The 20,824-nt window shown below is 46.1% G+C and overlaps 1 protein-coding gene and 1 pseudogene across 2 annotated transcripts in view; both read left to right on the forward strand.

Moving 5' to 3' along the window:
* The first annotated feature begins 488 nt into the window (after positions 1 to 488).
* On the forward strand, positions 489 to 4,796 carry LOC107534052 (putative ATP-dependent RNA helicase DDX5 pseudogene; annotated as a pseudogene).
* Positions 4,797 to 5,714: 918 nt separating this feature from the next.
* NRG1 (neuregulin 1) overlaps positions 5,715 to 20,824 on the forward strand; it is an 889,211-nt gene continuing 874,101 nt past the window's right edge. Inside the window, exon 1 of one of the 2 annotated variants that reach the window (XM_087814157.1) lies at positions 5,715 to 6,459. In XM_087814157.1, coding sequence (XP_087670283.1) covers positions 5,730 to 6,459 — 730 coding nt within the window. In that variant the 5' untranslated portion in view covers positions 5,715 to 5,729. The remainder of the gene's footprint in view (positions 6,460 to 20,824) is intronic. The other variant, XM_087814158.1, reaches the window with a different exon arrangement.

Raw genomic sequence — 20,824 nt, forward strand, 5'->3', positions numbered from 1 at the left:
TGGAAGGTGGAGAGAGAGGGAGAAAGTATTCTAGGTTAGAGCTGCAACTCCAAAAAGGTCAAGAGTCAGAAATGTGTGAGGTCAGGTCAAAGAGAAGTGAAGACACTAGTAGGCTTGGGTGTTAGACCACTTTTTTTCAATGAATCACTAGGAGCACCAGTGTTCAAGAGAACATACATGGAGGACAGACCTGCACGACTATGCTGTTCTATGGTGATCATCTCTTGAAAGCATTCCAGCAGGGCCTAAGAAGTAGGAATTCCTGCATGTTGAAACACAGTGAGCATGAGGCTCCATCCCTCCAAGCTGGACTTTGAGAGAGTGGGACATTGTTTTCTAGCCACCTATGTCATGCCAAGAAAAAAATAAAAGATCTTTGTGGTTTATAATTTGCTTTTATTTTTTATATAAAAAAATCTAAAGCTTATGTGACATACTTTCAATAAACTGCTAGAGGCAACTTGTAGAATCTCAGTATAAAGAATATTATGAACCTTGTTCCTTTTCACCGGTCTCTAGATGAGCCGCTCAGGCTACTGTCACCACCATCCCTCCACCACTGCCGCCCCCACAATGCTTCACTGTCGCTGAAGCCACCTCCAGCAATTCTTCCTACTGATTCGAGTGACCGAGACCCTGGTCGGATCCAGGGCTTGGTGCACCTTGATTTGGAGGAAGTAGGGCAGGGCCTCTATCAGGAGAGAAGTCTGGAAATCCTGGGGAGAAACTAGTTAAAAAGAAGTGGAATCTTGATGAGCTGCCAAAATTTAAGAAGAATTTTATCAAGAACACCCCGATTTGGCTAGGTGCACAGCACAAGAGGTAGAGACATAAAGAAGCAAGGAAATTACAGTTGGAGGTCACACTGCTCCAAGCCAGTTCTGAATTTTTATGAAGCAAACTTCCCTGCAAAATATCATGGACGTGATTGCAAGACAGAGCTTCACTGAACCTACTGCTATTCAAGCTCAGGAATGGCCAGTTGCTCTAAGCGGATTGAATGTGGTTGGAGGAAAACAGACTGGATCTGGGAAAACATTCTCATTTGCTGCCTGCCATTGTCCACATCAAGCATCAGCCATTCCTTGATAGAGGTGATGGGCCTATTTGCTTGGGGCTGGCACCAACTCAGGAAGTGGCCAAATAGGTGCAGCAAGTAGCTGCTGAATTCTGTAGAGCATGTCAGTTGATGTCTACTTGCATCTATGGTGGTGCTCCCAAGGGACCGCAAATCAGTGATTTGGAGAGAGATGCGGAAATCTGTACTGCTACACCTGGAAGACTGATGGACTTTTTAGAGTGCGGGAAAACAAGTCTGAGAAGAACGACCTACCTTGTCCTTGACGAAGCAGAGAGAATGTTTGATAGGGGCTGAGGACCCACATAAGGAAGATTGTGGATCAGATTAAGACCTGACAGGCAAACCCTAATGTGGAGTGCAACCTGGCCAACAGAAGACAGCTTGCTGAAGATCTCCTGAAGGGCTATATTCATACAGACATTGGTGCACTGGAACTGAGTGCAGACCACACCATTCTTCAGACTGTGGATGCACGTCAAGGTGTAGAAAAGGAGAGCTTACCCTTCTGATGAAAGAAGGAAGAGCTCCTGAGCGAGGCGGAGAATCAAACTATTGCTTTTGTTGAAGCCCAAAGATGTGGTGAACTTACTGGAAAAATGAGGAGAGACGGGTGGCCTGCCATGGGTATCCATGGTGACAGAGTCAACAGGAGCGTGACTGGCTTCTAAATGATTTCAAACATGGTAAAGCTCCTATTCTGATTTCTACAGATGTGGCTTCCAGAGGGCTAATTTCTCCCTTCCCTTCCCTTCCCTTCCCTTCCCTTCCCTTCCCTTCCCTTCCCTTCCCTTCCCTTCCCTTCCCTTCCCTTCCCTTCCCTGCCCTGCCCTGCCCTGCCCTGCCCTGCCCTGCCCTGCCCTGCCCTGCCCTCTCCTCTCCTCTCCTTTCCTTTTCTTTCCTTTTCATAGAAACGTGGTCTTTGGGGCAAGGCCTAAACATGACAATTGGAGGACTCGACAGGGATGGAGGACCAGTGATCAGTTGCTTCCAGTCAATTAGAGAGGTGAAAAGCTGAAAATGTGCAGTAATCTTCAAATGGCAGAACATACCAACTCTGCCACCTAAACTGATCTCTCCGGGGGGGGGGGGGGGGGGAGAAGTGGAAGTTATCCTCACAGTTCACTGCATGGTACTCCTGGCCCATCCTTTGCATGACTGCCGTGGTACAGCATGGTTTCAAACTGTTTACTGTGACCTGTGAGTCTTTGAGTGTCTGTGAATTTGCTGAAATGTTGAAGAAATAGTTGCAGACTTCAATGTTGAATGAAATTTTTGTTCAAGTTTGAAATGGAGAGAGCAGCTTTAAAAGATACTATACCTTTTACAAATTGGTGAGTCCTGGGGCATGAGCTCTAGAGCAAGAGCAGCTTCCCACACACATTCAGTGGGAAAAGAAAGCAAGGCTTTGAAGGTTTCTCCCCCACCTACACAGTGGTCCTCAAGTGGGAGACCTGACGGAGAGAGACATTCTCAAGTGAATCTTGCCTTCTTGGAAACGCTTGCTCAGACGAGACACAGTGCACAGAAACAACTTTTGGGGACAGGTATGTTTTTCTTGCAGCTGCAGTTGTAAGGTCTTGGCAAGACAAGCAGTGTGGCTGGAATTTTGAACTTCTGCTGAGTGTGTAATGCAAAGGACCATGTATATTTTTGTTTAAAGGGCCTCAAAAGGAGCACAAGAAGAGGTTGCCGGGAACCTTTAAGTGGCCCTACTGCACAGAAGCATTCAGATGTCATTTGATGACCTGATCTGTAAGGGGACTTGCTGATTTGGGAATGTGTTAGGGAATACACATCCTTTCGACAGGCTCTGTTATTGGGTGGGTAGTAACACAGATGACTTGTGCTTTTTTTTCCAACCTCAATGGTATCCTATAGGGAATGGATAATAATTTTTAAAAAATATGTATCTTTATTGATTTCAGAGAGAGGAAGGGAGAGGAAGAGCGAGAGAAACATCAATGATGAGAGTCATTGATCGGCTGCCTACTGCACGCAGTAGGGGATCGAGCCCGCAACCAGGGCACGTGCCCTGACCGGGAATCAAACTGCCATCGCCTGGATCACAGGTCAAGGCTCAGTCGCTGAGCGAGCCTGCCGGGCTGGATAATCATTTTAACTATATATATTTTTAAGCCCGTTCTTTCTTGGGAATACCATTGTCTAAGTTTTTATTTTTGGTCTGGCTGTTGTGGTTTGCAAAACTCCGTGCATTGCTGTTTTGCCACACCGCCCCACCTTACCGATGTGTGAGATGGGAAATTTGTCATCAGTTGTGACTACCCTAACTCCTCAGAAGATTATATTCATAGAATTGGAAGAACTGCTCCAAGTACCAAAACAGGCACAGCAGACCCTTTCTTTGCACCTAACAACATAAAGCACTTGACCAACCTTATCTCTGTGCATCGTGAAGCTAATCAAGCAATTAATTCCAAATTGTTTCAGTTGGTCAGAGACAGAGGTTAAGGTGTTCCAGGGGTAAGAGGGGGCATGAAGGATGACCATCAGGACAGATACTCTTTGGGCAAAAGGGGTGCATTTAACACCTTTAGAGAAAGGGAAATTATGGCAGAGGTTACTCCAGTTTGCTTAAAAGAGATTTGGGGGCAAAACCCCAAATGGTGTTTAGAGTGCTACCAGTTACACCAATGCGAGCTTTGGAAGTAATTTTGTGTCTGCTGGTTTACAGACCAGTTTCGGGACTGGTAATCCAACAGGGACTTACCAGATGGGTATGACAGCACTCGGCAATATGAAAGTAGTATTCCAGATATGCACGACGATGTGAACCAACACGCACATGCACACCCTGCCACCGCAGCTGTGCCCGTGATTGGTTAGCCGATGCCAACAGGATATCCTCAATACGATTTTACAAGTGTATGTAAATGTCTGTTTTTCACAACTGCTCTTTATATCGTGTGTTATCAGACAGGATAGTTATTTTAGAAACATGGGAAACCCTACATTCCTGAAACAATTTTCAGGTTTTTGTGTTTTTTTTTAAACTAGAAAATGCAGGCAGTGTTTTCACAAAAGCAAATGTACAGTGATTTTTTTTTCTTTTCTTTTACTTTTCCCATCACCATTTATCCCCCCATTTATCACCCTCTCCTACCCCCCTCCCCCAATCACCACGCTGTTACCCGTGTCAATTAGGTTTTTTCCCCCCTTTTTGGCTCCTACCCCTCCTGCTAGTCGCCTCCCTCAAGTTGTCATCTGCTCTTAGTGGCCATTGAATTACAGCTTCCACCCAGTATTATTAGGTCGTTGAATATATATTTTTTACCATAAAAGAGCCTGAGAGAAATATTTTTCTTTAAATGCTAAAAATGTGTTCTCTCCTTTTAAAAAATGTATTGTTGACAGTATTACAGCCCCCCCCCCCCAGTGGGTTGTCTTTCTGCTGAGTGGTACTCGCTCGGAAAGAGCATCCCGGGAGGGGCCGGGTTCCTGTCTGAGAGGCAGCGCCTTCGGTTTTGCAGGAGAGGCGGCGGGAGGGGCGGGCGGGCGCGGGCCGAGGGCGGCGGGTGGCCCTCGGAGGAGACGGTCTACCTACAGCCGCTCAGGTCCCGGACCTCTTGTTCCAGCGGCCACACCAACCTCTTTTCAGGTTTTTTTTTAAAATGACTAGTTGACCAAGTGCCATAAACTTTACGCCGAGGGCCTTGTGGAGCAACAATGCGCCTGCCGGCAGCGCCACCCGTCATAAAGCCGGGCGAGCGGGGGGCTCCCGCAGGGCCGGGCCGGGCCCCGCGCCGGGCGCCCGCGCGGGCGGGGGAGGGGCCGCCGCCAGACCCCGCGCGGCGCCAAGTTGTGCAATTGCGGCCGGTCCCCGGTGAACGTGTTGCTCCCTTTGACTCTCCAGCCGCCAGCTCGCCCCAAACTTTTCCGAAGCGAGGGCCCGCATCTCCCGCGCCCCCTCCCCGGCGGCGCGCCCCCGCCCCGCGTCCCGGCGCCGTGCGCCGCCGAGCGGGCCCCCCGCGGAGCCGCGCAGCCCCCTCGCGCCGCAGCCCGCCCGCCGCCCGCCTCGCGCCGCAGCCCCGGGCGGGGAGGAGCGCGGCCGAGGCGGCGCCATGGGGCTCGCGGGCGCGGGCCGGGCTCGCGGCGCGGGGCGCAGGCCGGCCGGGCGCAGGGCGCCGCCGCGGCCGCCCGCGATCCCGGGCACGCAACCCCGCCTCCCGGGCGCTCGCCCCGCCGCTCGCCCGCCGCCGCCGCAGCCCTTCGCACAAAGGACCGTTCCCCGCGGAGCCGCCGCTCCACCTCCGCGCCCGCCCCCGGGGACGCAGCCCCGACAGCGGGGCTCGCGCGGCGCCGGCGGACCCGTCACTCCCGGCAACGCGGGCGGTGGCGGCGGCTTTTTTTTTTTTTCCTCCCCCTTTTCTCTTTCGCTGTATTTATTGATTTATTTTTTTATTTATCTTTCTCGCCCTTATACCTCTTCGCCTTTCTGAGGTCCCACCCACCTCCGCCCGCCCTCCCGCCGCCGCCTCCTGCTCCCATAAACAACTCTCCGCACCCCCACCCCCCAATAAATAAATAACAGGAGCAGGGTACGGGCGGGAGGAGCGAGGAAACGGGAGGCGGCGGGAGAGCGCGAGGCAGAGTCCGCACCGACAGCCCGGAGCCGCGCGCACCTCGCACCATGAGATGGCGACGCGCCCCGCAGCGCCCCGGGGGCGCCGGCCCTCGGGCCCCGCGCCCCGGCCCCGCCGCCCGCCCGGCGCCGCCGCTGCTGCCGCTGCTGCTGCTGCTGGGGACCGCGGCCCTGGCGCCCGGGGCGGCCGGCGACCCGGCGGCTCCCGCGGGGGCCTCGCCGTGCCCCCCGTCCCCGCCCGGCGCGGGCGCGGTGCAGGAGCTGGCCCGGCGCGCCGCGGTGGTGATCGAGGGGAAGGTGCACCCGCCGCGGCGGCAGCAGGGGGCACTCGACAGGCGGGCGGCGCCGGGCGAGGCGGGGGCGCGGGCAGCCGAGCGCCAGCCGCCAGCCGCCGGCCGCGGAGCGCCGGGGCCGTCCGCCCAGGTCCCGCCGACCGCCGCCCAGGGGACCGTGCCCCCCCCGCCCACCGCCCCCGCGCCCGGCGCCGGCGCCCCGGGAGACGAGGCGCCCTATCTGGTGAAGGTGCACCAGGTGTGGGCGGTGAAAGCCGGGGGCTTGAAGAAGGACTCGCTGCTCACCGTGCGCCTGGGCGCCTGGGGCCCCCCCGCCTTCCCCGCCTGCGGGGGGCTCAAGGAGGACGGCCGGTACATCTTCTTCATGGAGCCCGACGCCAACAGCAGCAGCCGCGCGCCAGCCGCCTTCCGAGCTTCTTTCCCCCCTCTGGAGACGGGCCGGAGCCTCAAGAAGGAGGTCAGCAGGGTGCTGTGCAAGCGGTGCGGTAAGTCCCGCGCCCCCGGGGCGCGCTCCGGCCGGGCCGCGCGGGGAGGGGGCGAGCGGGGCGCGGCGGGCGCACGCCCGGGGCTCGACGGCTGCGGGCCAGGCGCGCTCTTGCAAGTTCAGTTTGGGGGGTTTGTGGACTTGTTATCTGAGCGCACCTCCGGCGGGATTCCACAGGCAGCGCCTTACCCGGTTTCCTAGGCTTTGCCGTTGGTGAAAGCCCAAGTTTGGTCCTCGATTGGGGCCGCCTGAAACTTTTTAATCCCTTGATTTCCTTCACCAAGCAGAATGGCAGTGACGCGTTGCTTTCTCCTGGGTGCAGTAGTGAACTTGGCTTTGGTTAGGAGCTGCTGGTTAGGGCCGCCTCTGTGGTGCTTTTCCTTTGAAGGAGGAAGGGCGCGTCCAGTAGGGTTTTCACACCTCGCCTGCACTTGGGGTCCTGAGTGGTCAGGGGCCTGTGTCTGCGCAGAGCCCCCCGAGATTCCTGTCATGCGGCAGCTTTTGGTGAACTCAGTGTCCAACAGATAGGTTTGTTTAGTCTACCTTTTGAATGTGTGTATGTGAGAAGTATAAAGTTTTTTTTTTTTTTTTTTTGTTTTGGTGAAATAATTTCAAGCATTTCTGTTTTCACAATATTTTGGTTTGGAGTGTATTTTTTTGCACTTGAGTGAATGAGAACAGATGACTGTAATTGTGAAGCTTCGCGTAGGCCCTGAAGGATTTCGGAAGATAAGTTTAGCAGTCGACTTCCCAGACCTTTTTGGATTTGCCACCAGCAAGTATTCTTTCCAGGGCTCCTGGAAAGAATCTGATCAGGTGTGAGAAATTAGCTGATGATCTAATTACATTCCTGAGGTAGCATTGCATTTATAAAATAATTTCTAGGTTCTAAATACCTGTATAATTTCCCAATTATCACATAATCACTGAAACATAGCAGGGTTTCTTCTCAAATCAAAATTTAACATGATTACAAATCACAAATTATAATATGCGTATTAGCGTTCTCCTGGGTCTTTTTGTGTCTGTCTAAGGGGTGGTTGGGTTAATTGAATTTTGCAAAACTCAGCTTCGAGCCATGGTCGGTCTGCCTGAGATGCTAAGTGTGTCACTTCCTTTACATTTATACCCAGGGTGGCCAAGTATTTACATTTTTGGCTGGCATTTGTGGTGCTTATATCCTGCAGTTAATCAATAGCTAATGACTTGGTTTTAATGACAGCAAAGAGCATTGTTCATCCAGCATTTCCATATCCTAGAACAGTGCTCGCTGGGTGCCAGAGACCTGTTAGGATTGCACCACTCTGTGGACGAAGCTGTCCTCAGACAGTGGTGCTGAAGCAAGCTGAGTGACGTTGGGATTCCCTGGGTCTGGCTGATCCATATCACTGTGAGGCATGGGAGACGCTCTGCTGGGACTTGGCTTATTAGGCCACACAAGAGCTCCACACCACTGTACCGCAGCATGTTATTCTGTTATAGAACCTGAAACAAAATCTTTTTTTAAGCTGTGCCAATCGTCCAATTTTGATGTTTTATTATATGCAGTTCAGGAAGGATTTTGCCTTTACCCCAAACCATATGAGTTGCGAATCATTTGCTGTACATGGTGGGAAGTTAATATAAAGAGGATTGTAGTTGGCAATGGTGCCTAGGATTGGGGGGTCTTACTAGATTAGCAACAGTGTTGGTTTTTTTTGCCTTTTAACTGGAAATAAATGCCGGGCTTTGTGGGTAAAGTTCTTATAAGCATTTGGCAATGGAAAAATCATGTTGCCAGGAGGAATACTACCCTGTTTTTGTGCTTCTAAGGAGAAAAAGCTTCACTGAAGGTAGTTAGTTTTGCCCTTTTATTTGTCGGTCAAACGAAACACATAGTTCTAAGCTGTGGCATGCTATGCATAGCAGGTTTTTCTGTTTGTTTTGTTTTTTATGAACTGGAAATCTCCCTGCCTGTAATTGAATAGATTAGGAAATCATGAAGTTACTGCTCTAGGTTTGTGTAATTATTGTGTATGTTTGGTGATTTTAGCATTATGTACTTTAAAGTAGGATAGTGCTTGAAACATTCATTAACTAATAGATGTAGCTAAGGATTAACTAAAATCATGCTAAAAGTTTCTCTTGAATTTTTATGGACGTAGTACTACTTATTGTAACATTGTAGGATAAAAGCAAACAACATATAATGTAAACTCAGTAAATCCATACTTGAAATGTTGGGTGTAAAAGTGTGTGAAAACCTGTGAATTCATCCAGTTGTGTGGTCACAGTTAACAATGTGGTTCAGAACCTACCAGGCAAAGGAACACAAACAATTGGGAAAAAATTAAACCGAGAGAATAGGGGCTGATTTGTCCTGGTTCGGCTGCTTCTGTGCGCTTTTGGTCAGAAGATTTCAAGGACGGCGGTGGAGCCCAGGGTTCTTATCTAACACGGAACTGCCCTGGGGCCGTGATGGTTGTCCTGAGCCGTGACGCTAGCTGGGCTGGAGAGGGAACATGGCAAAGTCATTTTGTGATCTCATGCCCAGGGGAACAGTTCTCAGCGCTCACGCGCACAGCTGCAGTGTTTTCCACAAGTTGCTCACTAGAGTAGAAACCACACATGCAACAGATTAGCCTTAGTATCCAGTTAATAGGAGTCTTCCCTGAGTTTTTTTTTCTTCTTTTTCCCCCCATCTAACTGAAACTCCTGAGTAGTGTCTGTAAAAAAAAAAAAAGCTCTTCTCTAAAGAAACGAACCTCTTGAAACAGAAATTGTTCAGCGTTTTTTAGAGACAACGCAGAGTTTCATAGCTTGTTTGCTTTATAGTTGAAGTTTGCGTAGATTATGCTTCCTTTACAGTTGTTTAAATTCTTGCCAGCCTTTGTTGTTTTTTCTTATTTGCTGAATGAGCTAAGAAATATTTCTAGGTTCGATGAAATTTCTATTACTCAAACAAATCATTGTTTGAAGTGCTATGTTTTTAGTTTTCAAAGCATTGCTGCTATACTAGGGAGAAGCTAGTTTCCAAAAAGAAGTAGAAATACTGATGTTGAATAACGTCTATAATTGGGCTATGCAAGATTTGTATATCAATTGTGTTCTTACAAGCCAATCTAAATATTCAGTATATCATATACTATTGAATGTATTGATTCTGTAAATATGTTTATCAAATATTTGTGATAAATAGCACTGCTTTTTCTAATATCCTCCATATCTATTTAATAAAGTGTGCTGACCTTATGGTGTTATGAAAATGAGAAAAATGCTGTAGGGATTTTCCAGCCAGCAGTGAAGAAAATTATTTTTAATAAGAGCTATATTAAAGAAGTAGCAATAGGAACAGATATAGCTTAACTGGTTATATTTCATAAATACACATGTAAATTTAATTTCCCAAGTGTTTGTGACTGCTCTTTTTAAACTGTATATATCTTACTTTCAAAACTTTATGCTCTATTTAAAACACTCCTTTCTGTTGAGTAGAGAAACTGTATTTTTTAATATTTGTGTTAAAAAGATGAAACAAAGATAGGTCATTTGGGAGAACGATCCCTTAAAATAAAAGCATTTTTAAAGGATTTAAATATCCAAATTAGAATATTTTACAAGCGCTAGGGGATGGTTCTTATTCATTGTGGGAGATCTATAAATCCTCTGACTCTAGGGAATGTTTTGCCATATGTCTTAATGTATTAGGTAAGACTGGGAAGCTTAAACAGCACTGAGGGTCAAAACAATGAGCTGTGTTCCTGCTGGCCTGTATATTTATAGCAAATGAGAGCAAAAGACGTGATTGGGCGGGTTAATGCCCTTGTCAAATGTAATCTATTCATTGTTCAGGAAATCTTCTTTGCTTCAATGCCCATTTTTCTCTGTTACTTTTTCTTAATTGTAAATGTAACATCTTTTAAAACCTATTTTTTAATTTCAGTGACAATATATTAGCTGGCCAGATATCCAGAGATCCTCAAACTCTCATCTGCCCTTAGAACTTTGCAGTATGTGGGTTTTTTGTTTGCTTGCTTGTTTGATTTTTAATATGTTTTTATTGATTTCAGAGAGAGGAGAGGAGAGGGAGAGAGAGAGAGATAGAAACATCAATGATGAGAGAGAGTCATTGATTGGCTGTCTTCTGCATGCTCCCTACCGGGGGTGGAGGCCGAAACCCGGGCAAATGCCCCGACTGGGAATCGAACTGTGACCTTCTGGTTCATGCGTGGACACTCAACCACTGAGCCACAGTGGCCGGGCTGTTTGTTTGCTTTTGATATGCTCAAATGAAATGAAAAAAATTATTTCTATAGATAGCTCTGACTGAGTGGGTATTTTGATTAGCCTTATAGAAATAAGTGAAAATAATGAAATCAAAAAATATATAATGAGTAGTAGTGATAGGGATTCATTGAATGTTATATTCATTGGAAGTATATGATAGAAACAGAAGGTAAAAATTTAGGGCTCTTACTGACTCATGCAATTTGTTACTAAAAATAATAGTGTAACTTGCTTAGTCAAAATTTTCATAAGAAAGTAAAAAGAAATTTTTAATGTTCTTAATTTTAAGTAACAGAAATGGCTGTTGTGGACAGTTTTCTATCCATATATGAATGCTCTGAATGTACATGTGACTTTGTGCTCTTATGTCATCATCAAATAACTTAAAAATAGAGTAACATGAGTGAATGTATGACCTAGCTACTTCCCCAGTAGCAAATGACTGATGTCACTTTATAATACTTGAACAGCTGATTAGTGATAGGAATATCCTGTCATACTTTTAAATCTAAAGTTGAATTATTTGAGAATTTACAGAACACGGACTTAAGTCTCACCGATTTGAGGTGAGCGCTAGTCAGGAACTTATGTTTCCATTTTGTTTAGTGCACGTGAGTGAGGCAGATCTGTTTCTGAAACTGGCCTCCCGGCTCTCCATCCCTGAATGGCCCACACAGATTGAAGTGTCTAAAATAAAAGACATTTTGGTGAAGCTGGGCGTCAATTCGATTGACATGAAACAATTCCCCCCAATACAGACTTGCCATCCAGGAATCCCAGAGAGAGCTGGTAATTGACGTTATTACTATTATTTCTTGTTCTTTGAGAGAACCAGGGTATTTTTTTTCCTGTGGCAAATAGTTTCCTTGTAAACTATGTCCTAACCTTGGTTCAGCCCATTAGGACCTGGTAGAGTCTGTGTCTTGTTTTCCATGATACCTAAAAGAACAAAGAGGAGAGGTTTAGTTTTCCCAGAGCCTGCTTGGTACGTGGGAGACAGTCCCATCAGTGCGTGAGTCAGGCCCCACAGGCCTTTGCCCTCTGTCGCCCTGTGAGGCAGCCGCAAGGGGGGCTTAGGTAAAGGGGGGGACTTAGGTAAAGGGGAGTGGACTCCTGGGTGGATCTCAGTCTGCGAGGGACCAAAGTGTAGGGCTGTCATTCACCCTTGGCTGTCAGCCCTTCCCTTCACACCTTGGGATTCAGCTGCCCGGGGCCACGTGTGGCAGGCAGCGGAGGCCTTAGATCCCAGGCTGTGAATGTGGGTGGCCTGTCCGTTGCTCACAGGCTGTTTGTCCGCCTGGTAAGGACAGTGATGGCAACCCGCGCTGCATCTCTACTTTGGAGGCGTTCCCCCCCGAAGCCCGAGGCTCGGGCTTCAACATCTGCCCCAGTGTGGTGCTGGGACCTGTCAGAAAACAGCGTGGCCTGGCGCCCGGGGCCAGAGCTGGCAGCCAGATTTCAGAGGTGACGCTGGGCCCAGAGATCTTAGAGGATGGAACCGCTTCTTTTCTTTTTGCCAGAATCTGTGAGCAGAACTGAGCCCAGCACAAGGGAGCGTGCCTGATGAGGGCACAGAGTCCTGGCAGGGGGGTACCCAGGAGCCCAGGGCATGGGGGCAAGACCTAAGGGAGGCGCCCCATTGTCCGCTTTGCTGAATTTGGAAAGCGCACAGCAGTGATACTCTCATTCCAAGTGTTATCTCTAATAGGGAATTCCTGATTCGTTAAGGCAAAGGGAGCGAAAACATTGAGGGGCTAACTAAAACCACATTGATACAACTACCGCTCACCGAGTTGGTATCTTTTTTGCCTCTGTGTTACACACATGTAGCTTGATCGCTATGTGTAGATTAAATGCCTGTTCAATAGCTAATTGAACGAACGAATGACTACAGCACCCCAGCTCATTAGGTAAGTGGCAATCACTGTTTTGGGCTAAATTTTGAAAGAAAAGGAAAAAACTCTTTTCTGATTCTCCCTCTTCAGATCTGTGATTTGGGGAGCTGAGAATGTGTAGGAAGTAGCATTTGGAGCCATATTTTACCAGGACCCCATTTCTTCCTCTTACCACCAAGAGCCTCACCTCTGAATCGACCTTGGGGCTTCAGAGAAAGGCTATTTAATTTCCTAAAATTTGTGTTTCCTCGATTATTTACGGACATTATTTAGTCTGTGTAGTCTATAGCCCCAGCGGGGGGGAGGAGGGGGGGAATTCTCACATCATTCCAACTAATTTTGGGTGCTCTAGATCTCAGGACTCAGAAATTCTAGGTTCTTCCTTGATCTCCACAGGTGTTAACCATCTCAAACTGAGAAGTTGATAAGTTCAGTTCTCTTAACTGAAGATAGAAAAGTACCACGCGTATCCCTAAGAAGTAATAAAACAAGGTTTGGGATGAGTTACTTGGCACTCTTGTCTCCTTTGTTTTTAGCATCTCGTCGGCCCCCGGTGGGGCTGCAGGTGGGATGGTACACGCGGTTCGGGCTCGAATGAATAATGAGTTGCTGTCCCTTCGCTTTCTCAGTCGCCCCTGGAGACACCATGGGTGAAGGTGTGTTGTCAGTGGCAGCATTTTCTCTCCATGTGCAGGGGGCGTCCTGGCTGCACCTCTGCACGGAACATGGTAGCTTCCTACTGCGGAAGGAGGGATGGCTGTGTGTGCTTCAAACAGAATTTGGCTCTAGACTTGGCCCTTTGGAGGTGACTGGAGGCTAGGGCTCTTTGGTGACTGCCAGGCTGGAGGTGTTCAGGTGACTGCCAGGCTCAGAGCGAGCACGTTCAGTACAGAAAGGTCAGTGCTTTGGAGCTGCCCGGGCTCCCTACTTCTTCGCAGGCCGGGGCACCTCTGAGACGCTCCTTCCCGCGTCGTCTCCTCTCCCATCCACCGAGACTGCTCACATCTTGTCCTCGGAAGCACTAGCAACTTATCTTTCGTTGGAGTGGGTTTTTTTATTAAAAACTCAAGCATTTTGGAAGATAGTCTTACTCTGGTTGAGCAGAGTCCCCCCCGCCCCCCCAAATTATGGAAACATAAAATTGACCATTTACCCATTTTTAAGTATGCAGTTCAGTGGTATTAAGTATTCACATTGTTGGGGAACCTTCATCATCAACCCTCTCCAGGACTTTATCTTTCAAACTGAAACTCCATACCCATTGAAGAACTCCCTCCCTCCTCCCAGGCCATGGTAACCACCAGTCTACTTCAGTCTCCGTGGATGTGACTATTCTAAGGACCTCATATTAGTGGCAAAATATAGTTATTGCCTTTTTGTGACTGGCTTGCTTCATTTTGCACAGTGTTTTAGCATGCGTCGGAGTTTTCTTTGCAGGACTGGTTAATATTCCGTTGTAAGTACATGCCACGTTTTGTTTATCCATTCACCTGTCAGTGGACACTCGGGTTGCTTTCAGCTTTTGGCCGTTGTAATACTGCTGTGAAGATGGGTGTACAAATATCTATTTAAGACCCTGCTTTTTCCCTGGCTGCTGCAGCTAAGTGGTTAGAACGTCAGCCCTGGCACCGAAGGGTTGCGGGTTTGATTCCCAGTCAAGGGCACGTACCTGGGTTGCAGGTTAGATCCCTAGCCCTGGTCAGGGTGCATTCGGGAAGCAACCAATCTATGTGAGACCAACCTATGTGTCTTTCTCACATCGATGTTTCTCTCTCTCTTTCTCTCTTTCCTCCCCCTCCCCTCCCTCCCTTCCACTCTCTCTAAAAAAATCAATGGAAAAAATATCCTCAGGGGCAGATTAACAATGACAAAAAGACCCTGCTTTCAGTTACTTTGGGCCTGCGCCCAGAAGTGGAATTGCTGGATCAGATCGTAATTCTATGTTTACTTTTTTGAGGAGCCACCATACTGTTTTTCACAGCAACTGAACTGTTTTACATTCCCACCAGCAAATCAGAAAGGTTCCAGTTTCTCCACTCCTCACCAATACGTGTTATTTTCTCTTGTTTTGATAATAGCCATCCTAATGGGTGTGTGAAGTGGTGGTGAGCAGTTTTCCTGTTGTTGTTTTCTACTCAAATTTATTGCCTCTAATTATACTGTCGTTAACAGGAGACAAAAGTTCTTGGAATAATACAGAGGTGTTTATCTGTTCAGCTTTCAATTTACCCAGCATTTAGGCTCCTGAATCTGAATCCACCAAATGACAAAATCACAACAGATAATAGCTTAATAAAAAACAGTAAAAGTTTAAAGAGTAAGTTTACATATACTTAAGAATGTGTATTTCTACTCAGATCGCTATGGATGTGGTCCAGAAAGGCACTTGTATTAGTATCTGAATCTTTTAATTGATTTTCCTTATTTATTAATGTTTCATTTAAAAAAATTTCCCTGCCTCTGTTCTGTCCTTTACTCCAAATCACCTTTCTTTAAACACTGCACTGGGGGATGAGTCATCCTGAAATACTAAATTTTATTAGAGTTTTTCCCTGGCTTAGAAACTGTCAATGGATATGTTACAGTTAACTCTAGATCCTGACATTCAGTGGCCTTCTTGGTCCAAATTAAGTCTAATCTTTCTCATTTTCACTGTAAGAAAGTTTTCATCCAGTCTGCCGCAGTTGCTCCAGGAACAGTCATGCACTCCCTAGTCTCTTGTTTGTACATGTGCCATTGCCTCTGCCTGAATCTCTTTCCTCCCTCATTTCTGCCCCTGGGAATTCTACATTTTCTTCAGGGGACAGCTCAGATCCCATTGCTTCCATGGCAGTCCTGGCTATGATCCTGCCAGAAATGCTCATGCTAGTCCTTGAACACAGAACACCTTTTACATGGTGCTCTTACAAATTCTCCTTATGTCATCTTGTGTGTTTTTTAATATGTTTTTATTGATTTTAGAGGTGAGAGAGAAACATCAACTGGCTGCCTCCTGCATGACCCCTACTGGGGCTCAAGCCTGCAACCTAGGCATATGCCCTGACCGGAATTGAACACCCGCCACCTCCCCAGTGCTCAACCAACTGAGCCATACTGGCCAGGGCTTGTGTATTTTTTATTTTTGAAATTGAAGTATTTAAAAAATTTCCTGAATGTGGACATGTCTTTCCTCACCCAATAGGCCACGGTGTCCTTGCGGGCAGACACTTGGAGCGTCCTCAACTTATTCACAAATCAAAGTGCCCCATTTTCAGGGTCAGAGCTCCTTTCCACCCCCAGCTTTATAGTTTAGTACCTGTGTGGTTTTGGGTACATAACCTTACTTCTCTAGGGCTCAGTTCCCTCATAGGCAAACTGAGAAGGTAGAACTAAAATGCTCTTCATGGTCCGTTCAAATGCATCTGATCCTCACCTCAGAAACGACCTGAGTTACCACTTCTGCTCCTGCGCCTGGAGCTTGTCTTTTCCTTTCCCCTCCTTTTAGTGTTGTTCTAAGGAGAATAATCCTGGAAAATCAATTGTGAAACTTTTAGACAATCTGAAAAGGGCGGGGGGATAGTAAGAGAGCTTAATGAGAGGGCGGAGAAAGTTTCTCTTCCCCAGATCTTTTTACTTCCATTGCTTTTTTGTGTCATTTTTGTTCTGCTGTCTAAATACCAATTTATTTGTATTCATGAGCATCATCAAGAAACAAATACCATTGTTTCTGCAGGCCCATCTTTGAAATGATAAAGTATGAGTAATAGATTCATCCCCTTCTTTATCATGAGATGATAAAGAAGATTCAAAATGTTTTACTATGAATTTTTACTAATTTAAAAGATGTACACCTGGCCCTGTTTTGGTTCTGCTGATCGGCACTGCTGTGGAATAGGTGAGGCCGGCACAGAGGGCACTGAGAGCTGGGTTTGCAGCTGGACGGCATCAGGCCTGCTGATGGCAGGGAGAGGACTCCTCCCTTAATGCAGGGTTGGCATCGGAGACCTTTTTCAGCTCATGATTAGCGTGGTTTGGGCAAGAAGGTGATATATTTTTGTCCTTTCGTGAGGAGAATGAATGGGCAATGGAGAAACAAATTCTCAAATGAGGAATAATTTGATCTGACTTTCAAAATTACTGCACGAAGAGGCCCAGGCAGCGCCACCGGGGCCCGGCAGGGCAGGGCAGGGCAGGGCACGATGCAGCTGGGCTACTTCCAGTTTTATTTTTTCCTTCAAGTTTGGCCTCCCTAAGCCCCTGGTGAGTGCATCTCATCCAGGAGATCCAATGCTGCTTATAAACTGTGGTTCCTAAATCCATATCTAGCCCAACCCTATTTTTTGGCTCCAGACCCATATATCCAACTACTTACCAGATAATCCACTTAAGTGTCCACCAGACACTTTCCATTAAACATTTTAAACAGTGTCTCATCATCGCCCCTGTCAGTTTATCTGTAAAATAATGAAATTACTACCACCACTGCTATTACAATCAATACTATTACTACTAGTGGTTTCCTTGATTGACAGCTTATTCTGTGCCACATAGAGTAGTAGGTGCTGATACATATTCAGTTAACCCGTCATCATATAATCAATGTATTCTTAGTTACTCCAAACTGGAAACCTCTCCTTTTGGCCCGTATCAGTTTGGTGGCCAGATCCCATTGGTTCTGCCTCCTTCACATGTCTCAGATGCCTCCCTTCTGCCCCAACTCCATTGCTTCTGTGGTACCTCTTCTTACTGTAGTGGTCACAGCTTCTCATCTTTGCTCATGGATTCTTCTTTTTTTAAATCCATTCCCTACACTGTTGCTCAGGTGGTCTTTCTGAACCAGAAAAGGCCACGCCCTTTCGTAAAGCTCTTCAGTTGCCATCAGGATAAAATCCAGGCTCCTTAGAATGGCATATAAGGCCTTTCACCTTTTGTCCGAGTGCTCTTATCCAGTTCCTTCTCCAGCTTGGAACCCTGTGCCATGCAGATGCCACTGATCCGCTTGTACCAAGTGGCTTTAGGGCTCTATGCACTTGCACAGCATATCCTTCCTTCTTTCCAGAAGAATGGTTAATTAAAACTGTATAGATAGATAATAGATTTTGTAGTCTTTAAAAATCTTGGGGTAGAAGAAACTATAGTGACTTAGAGATACGTTTATAGTATATTGTCAAGTGAAAAGAGGATTATGCAGTATGTATATGATTACTTTTATCTACCTATCAGTCATTTGCTTACCTCATCTGTTGACCTGCCAACTTAAAGAGAAATAAAAGGCTGGAAAGCTGTATAATAAAATGTTAACAGTTGGGCATTGGAATTATCATTGTTTAGAATTTTCTTCATTTTGTTTGTTTTTCTAATGTTTTTCTAATGAATGTGTATTACTTTTTAGCAAGGAAAAGCAATAAATGCTATTTTAATAGTAATACTGATTTTTAACAAGGACTGAGTCTTACTTAATGGACTTTGCCCCTTTAGAACATTGGCTTTCTCACAGGAGATGAATTAGAATTAGGGTAGACTAACTGCTATAACAAATAGTACCCCAAATACATAGTGGCTCAACTGCACTAGTTTATTTCTGCCCAGTGAATGGACAGAACGCGAGAGGTTCTAGTCTTTACTTTCCTTTGAAAGAGACCTTTGCTAACACCTGAAGTATAACTGAACCTTACTTCAGACAGATTGGTTGAAATAGGCAGGGTTCCCATTCACAATGGTCATTTTGTTTTGAATGGCATAGCTGTCCTTGGGAAAGGAGACACATTCACCTTCTGCGGCCTCATTGCAGTGGGAGAGCCCCATAGCTATGTGCAGAGCAGATGGTAACAGCCATCTATGTTTATTGTAGATAAATAGCATGCTAACTGCATGCTCTTTCTTGAGCCCAAATGAGCATTTTATGGGTTAATTTTGCCATAAGTATTTAAAGTTTAATGCTCACTGTGTCTGGTTTTGTTTGCTGTCGTTGAAAGTGTAGAGGGTCAGACCACATTCACGGTGTCCTTTTCTGGAACGTTAGGATGCCTTTTAGAGCTCCATGTTGAGCAAATCGTTTTGATATAAGGACTGTGGGGAAATACTCTTAGGTTTCATCACTGCTGAATTAATTGAGTTTCATGATGTATATTTCTTCTTAGTAGGATAAATTAAAATGGCTGATAAAGCTGCCTATAAAAGCAAAATTGTTAGGTTAAACCTGCCTGGTGTATTAAATATACTGATGAGTAATCTTTCCACTGTTTTTTAATCACTTCTATTAACTTTTCAGTAATTTTATTTCTAGTAACTTACTAAATAGCGGTCATTAGGTACTTAGAAATATTTCTCTTTAAAATGCTATTGAAAAGTCCATGAAAATAATTAAGGTGCCAATATCACCCACCTACTTCCTGCTAGTAATTGTTGGTGATTTTATAATTAGCTGGGTGAATACTTGGGCTTCCTTTGTGAGATCCAAGAGGAAAGTGAACCAATTCAAAACAGGTGAATGGAGACAATGAAGGGATGCTTTTGAAGCTGGGTAAATAGTCTTTTGTGCATCTGCCTACATTGTGCATGTTGTTATTATGCTCTTTAAAATATTTTATTAAATACTGAGAAGATAAAGAGGATACTTCGGAATTGTGTGTAAAATATAAAGAAGGATACATTTGCTGTGCTCTTCTTTGGTTTCACCTTTGTCATGGGTCATTGGGCTTTGTAAGGTCTTGAGTTCCAAGTGGCTAAAGAATAGCTTAAGGCATTGTCTTACCTGCAGGTCAGCAAGGGACATATCTGTTAATTAATTAAAATGGATTCAAAATTCATCATTAATTTATCCCTTATTTTTCCAATTTATTTGTGTAACCCTCAAATCTTATTTCTTTCCTTTGAGATTTAGGCATTCCCAACATGTGAGAGAAATTATAGGGGCCATTCTGAAGGTGATGCTTTAAAAAATTATGATAATCATGAGAACACTAAGCAGATGTAGGTAACCAATAGAAAAAGAGAAGCAGTGAGCTCTCTGTGTTAATTATTTATTCAATAACTGTTTATTGCGCATCTATTATTTGCTAGTCTTTGTACTGATTTCTGGGATCACAGCAACGAAGAAATTAGGCATGGCCCTTTCTGAGCTAATAGTGCAGAAAGACAGGATGGTTACACAAAACATGACATGAATATATTTACAATTGTACTAAGCTCAATAAGGGACTGGTACAAGGCACTATGAGAACATGTAACAGAAAAGTCTATTTAAGTTTGAAAGATACAGGAAGTTCTCATTGAGAAAGAGAAATTTCTGATAAGGAGGAGTTAAGAGAAAGTAGGAGGGAAGGACATTTCCAGTCCTGAGACAGGGATGAAGCACAGCAGGGTAGAGAGTCAGTGTGTAGGAGGCAAGAATGAGGTCTGAGAGGTAAGGAAAAAAATAAGACCGTTCTGGAATTTTTAGGATGCTGGCCTCTGTCTTAAAAGCATGGGGACCACTGCAGGATTTTAAGTGAGGGAGTTATAAGATTTCCATTTTAAAAACATCACAACACGCTGTTGTGCAGAGAGTGGACAGAAAGGAACCTAGAGAGCGTGCAGGGGACTCGGGTGGGGCTCCAGGTGAGCCCGGGGTGTGGGCCTGCACTGCAGTGGGAGCAGAGAGATGAAGAAGCATAAGGATTTGAGATTATTTTGGAGGTATCTTTTTAGTCTTGGTTATGAAGGGGGGAGGCTGGTGTGTGGGGGGGATGCCTCCCGGGTTTCTGGTGCGAGCAGTTGTGTTTGTGGTAGGGAGTGAGATGGAGAATACTGCGTGAGAAGGAGGGTGAAGTTCAGTGGGTTTTCGATGTGTCCAAAGGGAAATACCAAGTACGCACTTGAACGGACGGAGCTCAGAAGAGAAGTTGGATTTATGAATGTGGGAGTCTTAGGCAAGGACAGGGTATTTCTCTCTCCACGGAGTAGATGCAGTTGCTTAGGGAAAGTGGGGAGAAGGCGAGGAAAAGTGAGTAGAGAATGAAACATGAGGAAGAGTAACTGTTAAAGTGAGGCAGAGGAGGAGCCAGAGGTCAGGAGAGGAGTAGCGAGAGAAGGGACAGGAGGACCCGAAAAGACCCAGGGTGGCAGCGGTGGTCGGCCTGTCTGCGTCCCAGACGATCCTTGTGGAGGATGGAAGGGAAAGCCCAAAGCGGCAGTACCTACTGCTACTGCCAAACACTTATATATATACATATATATATTTTAATA

This window comes from Miniopterus natalensis, chromosome 2 (assembly GCF_054644295.1).
Source record: "Miniopterus natalensis isolate mMinNat1 chromosome 2, mMinNat1.hap1, whole genome shotgun sequence".
NCBI lineage: Eukaryota > Metazoa > Chordata > Mammalia > Chiroptera > Miniopteridae > Miniopterus > Miniopterus natalensis.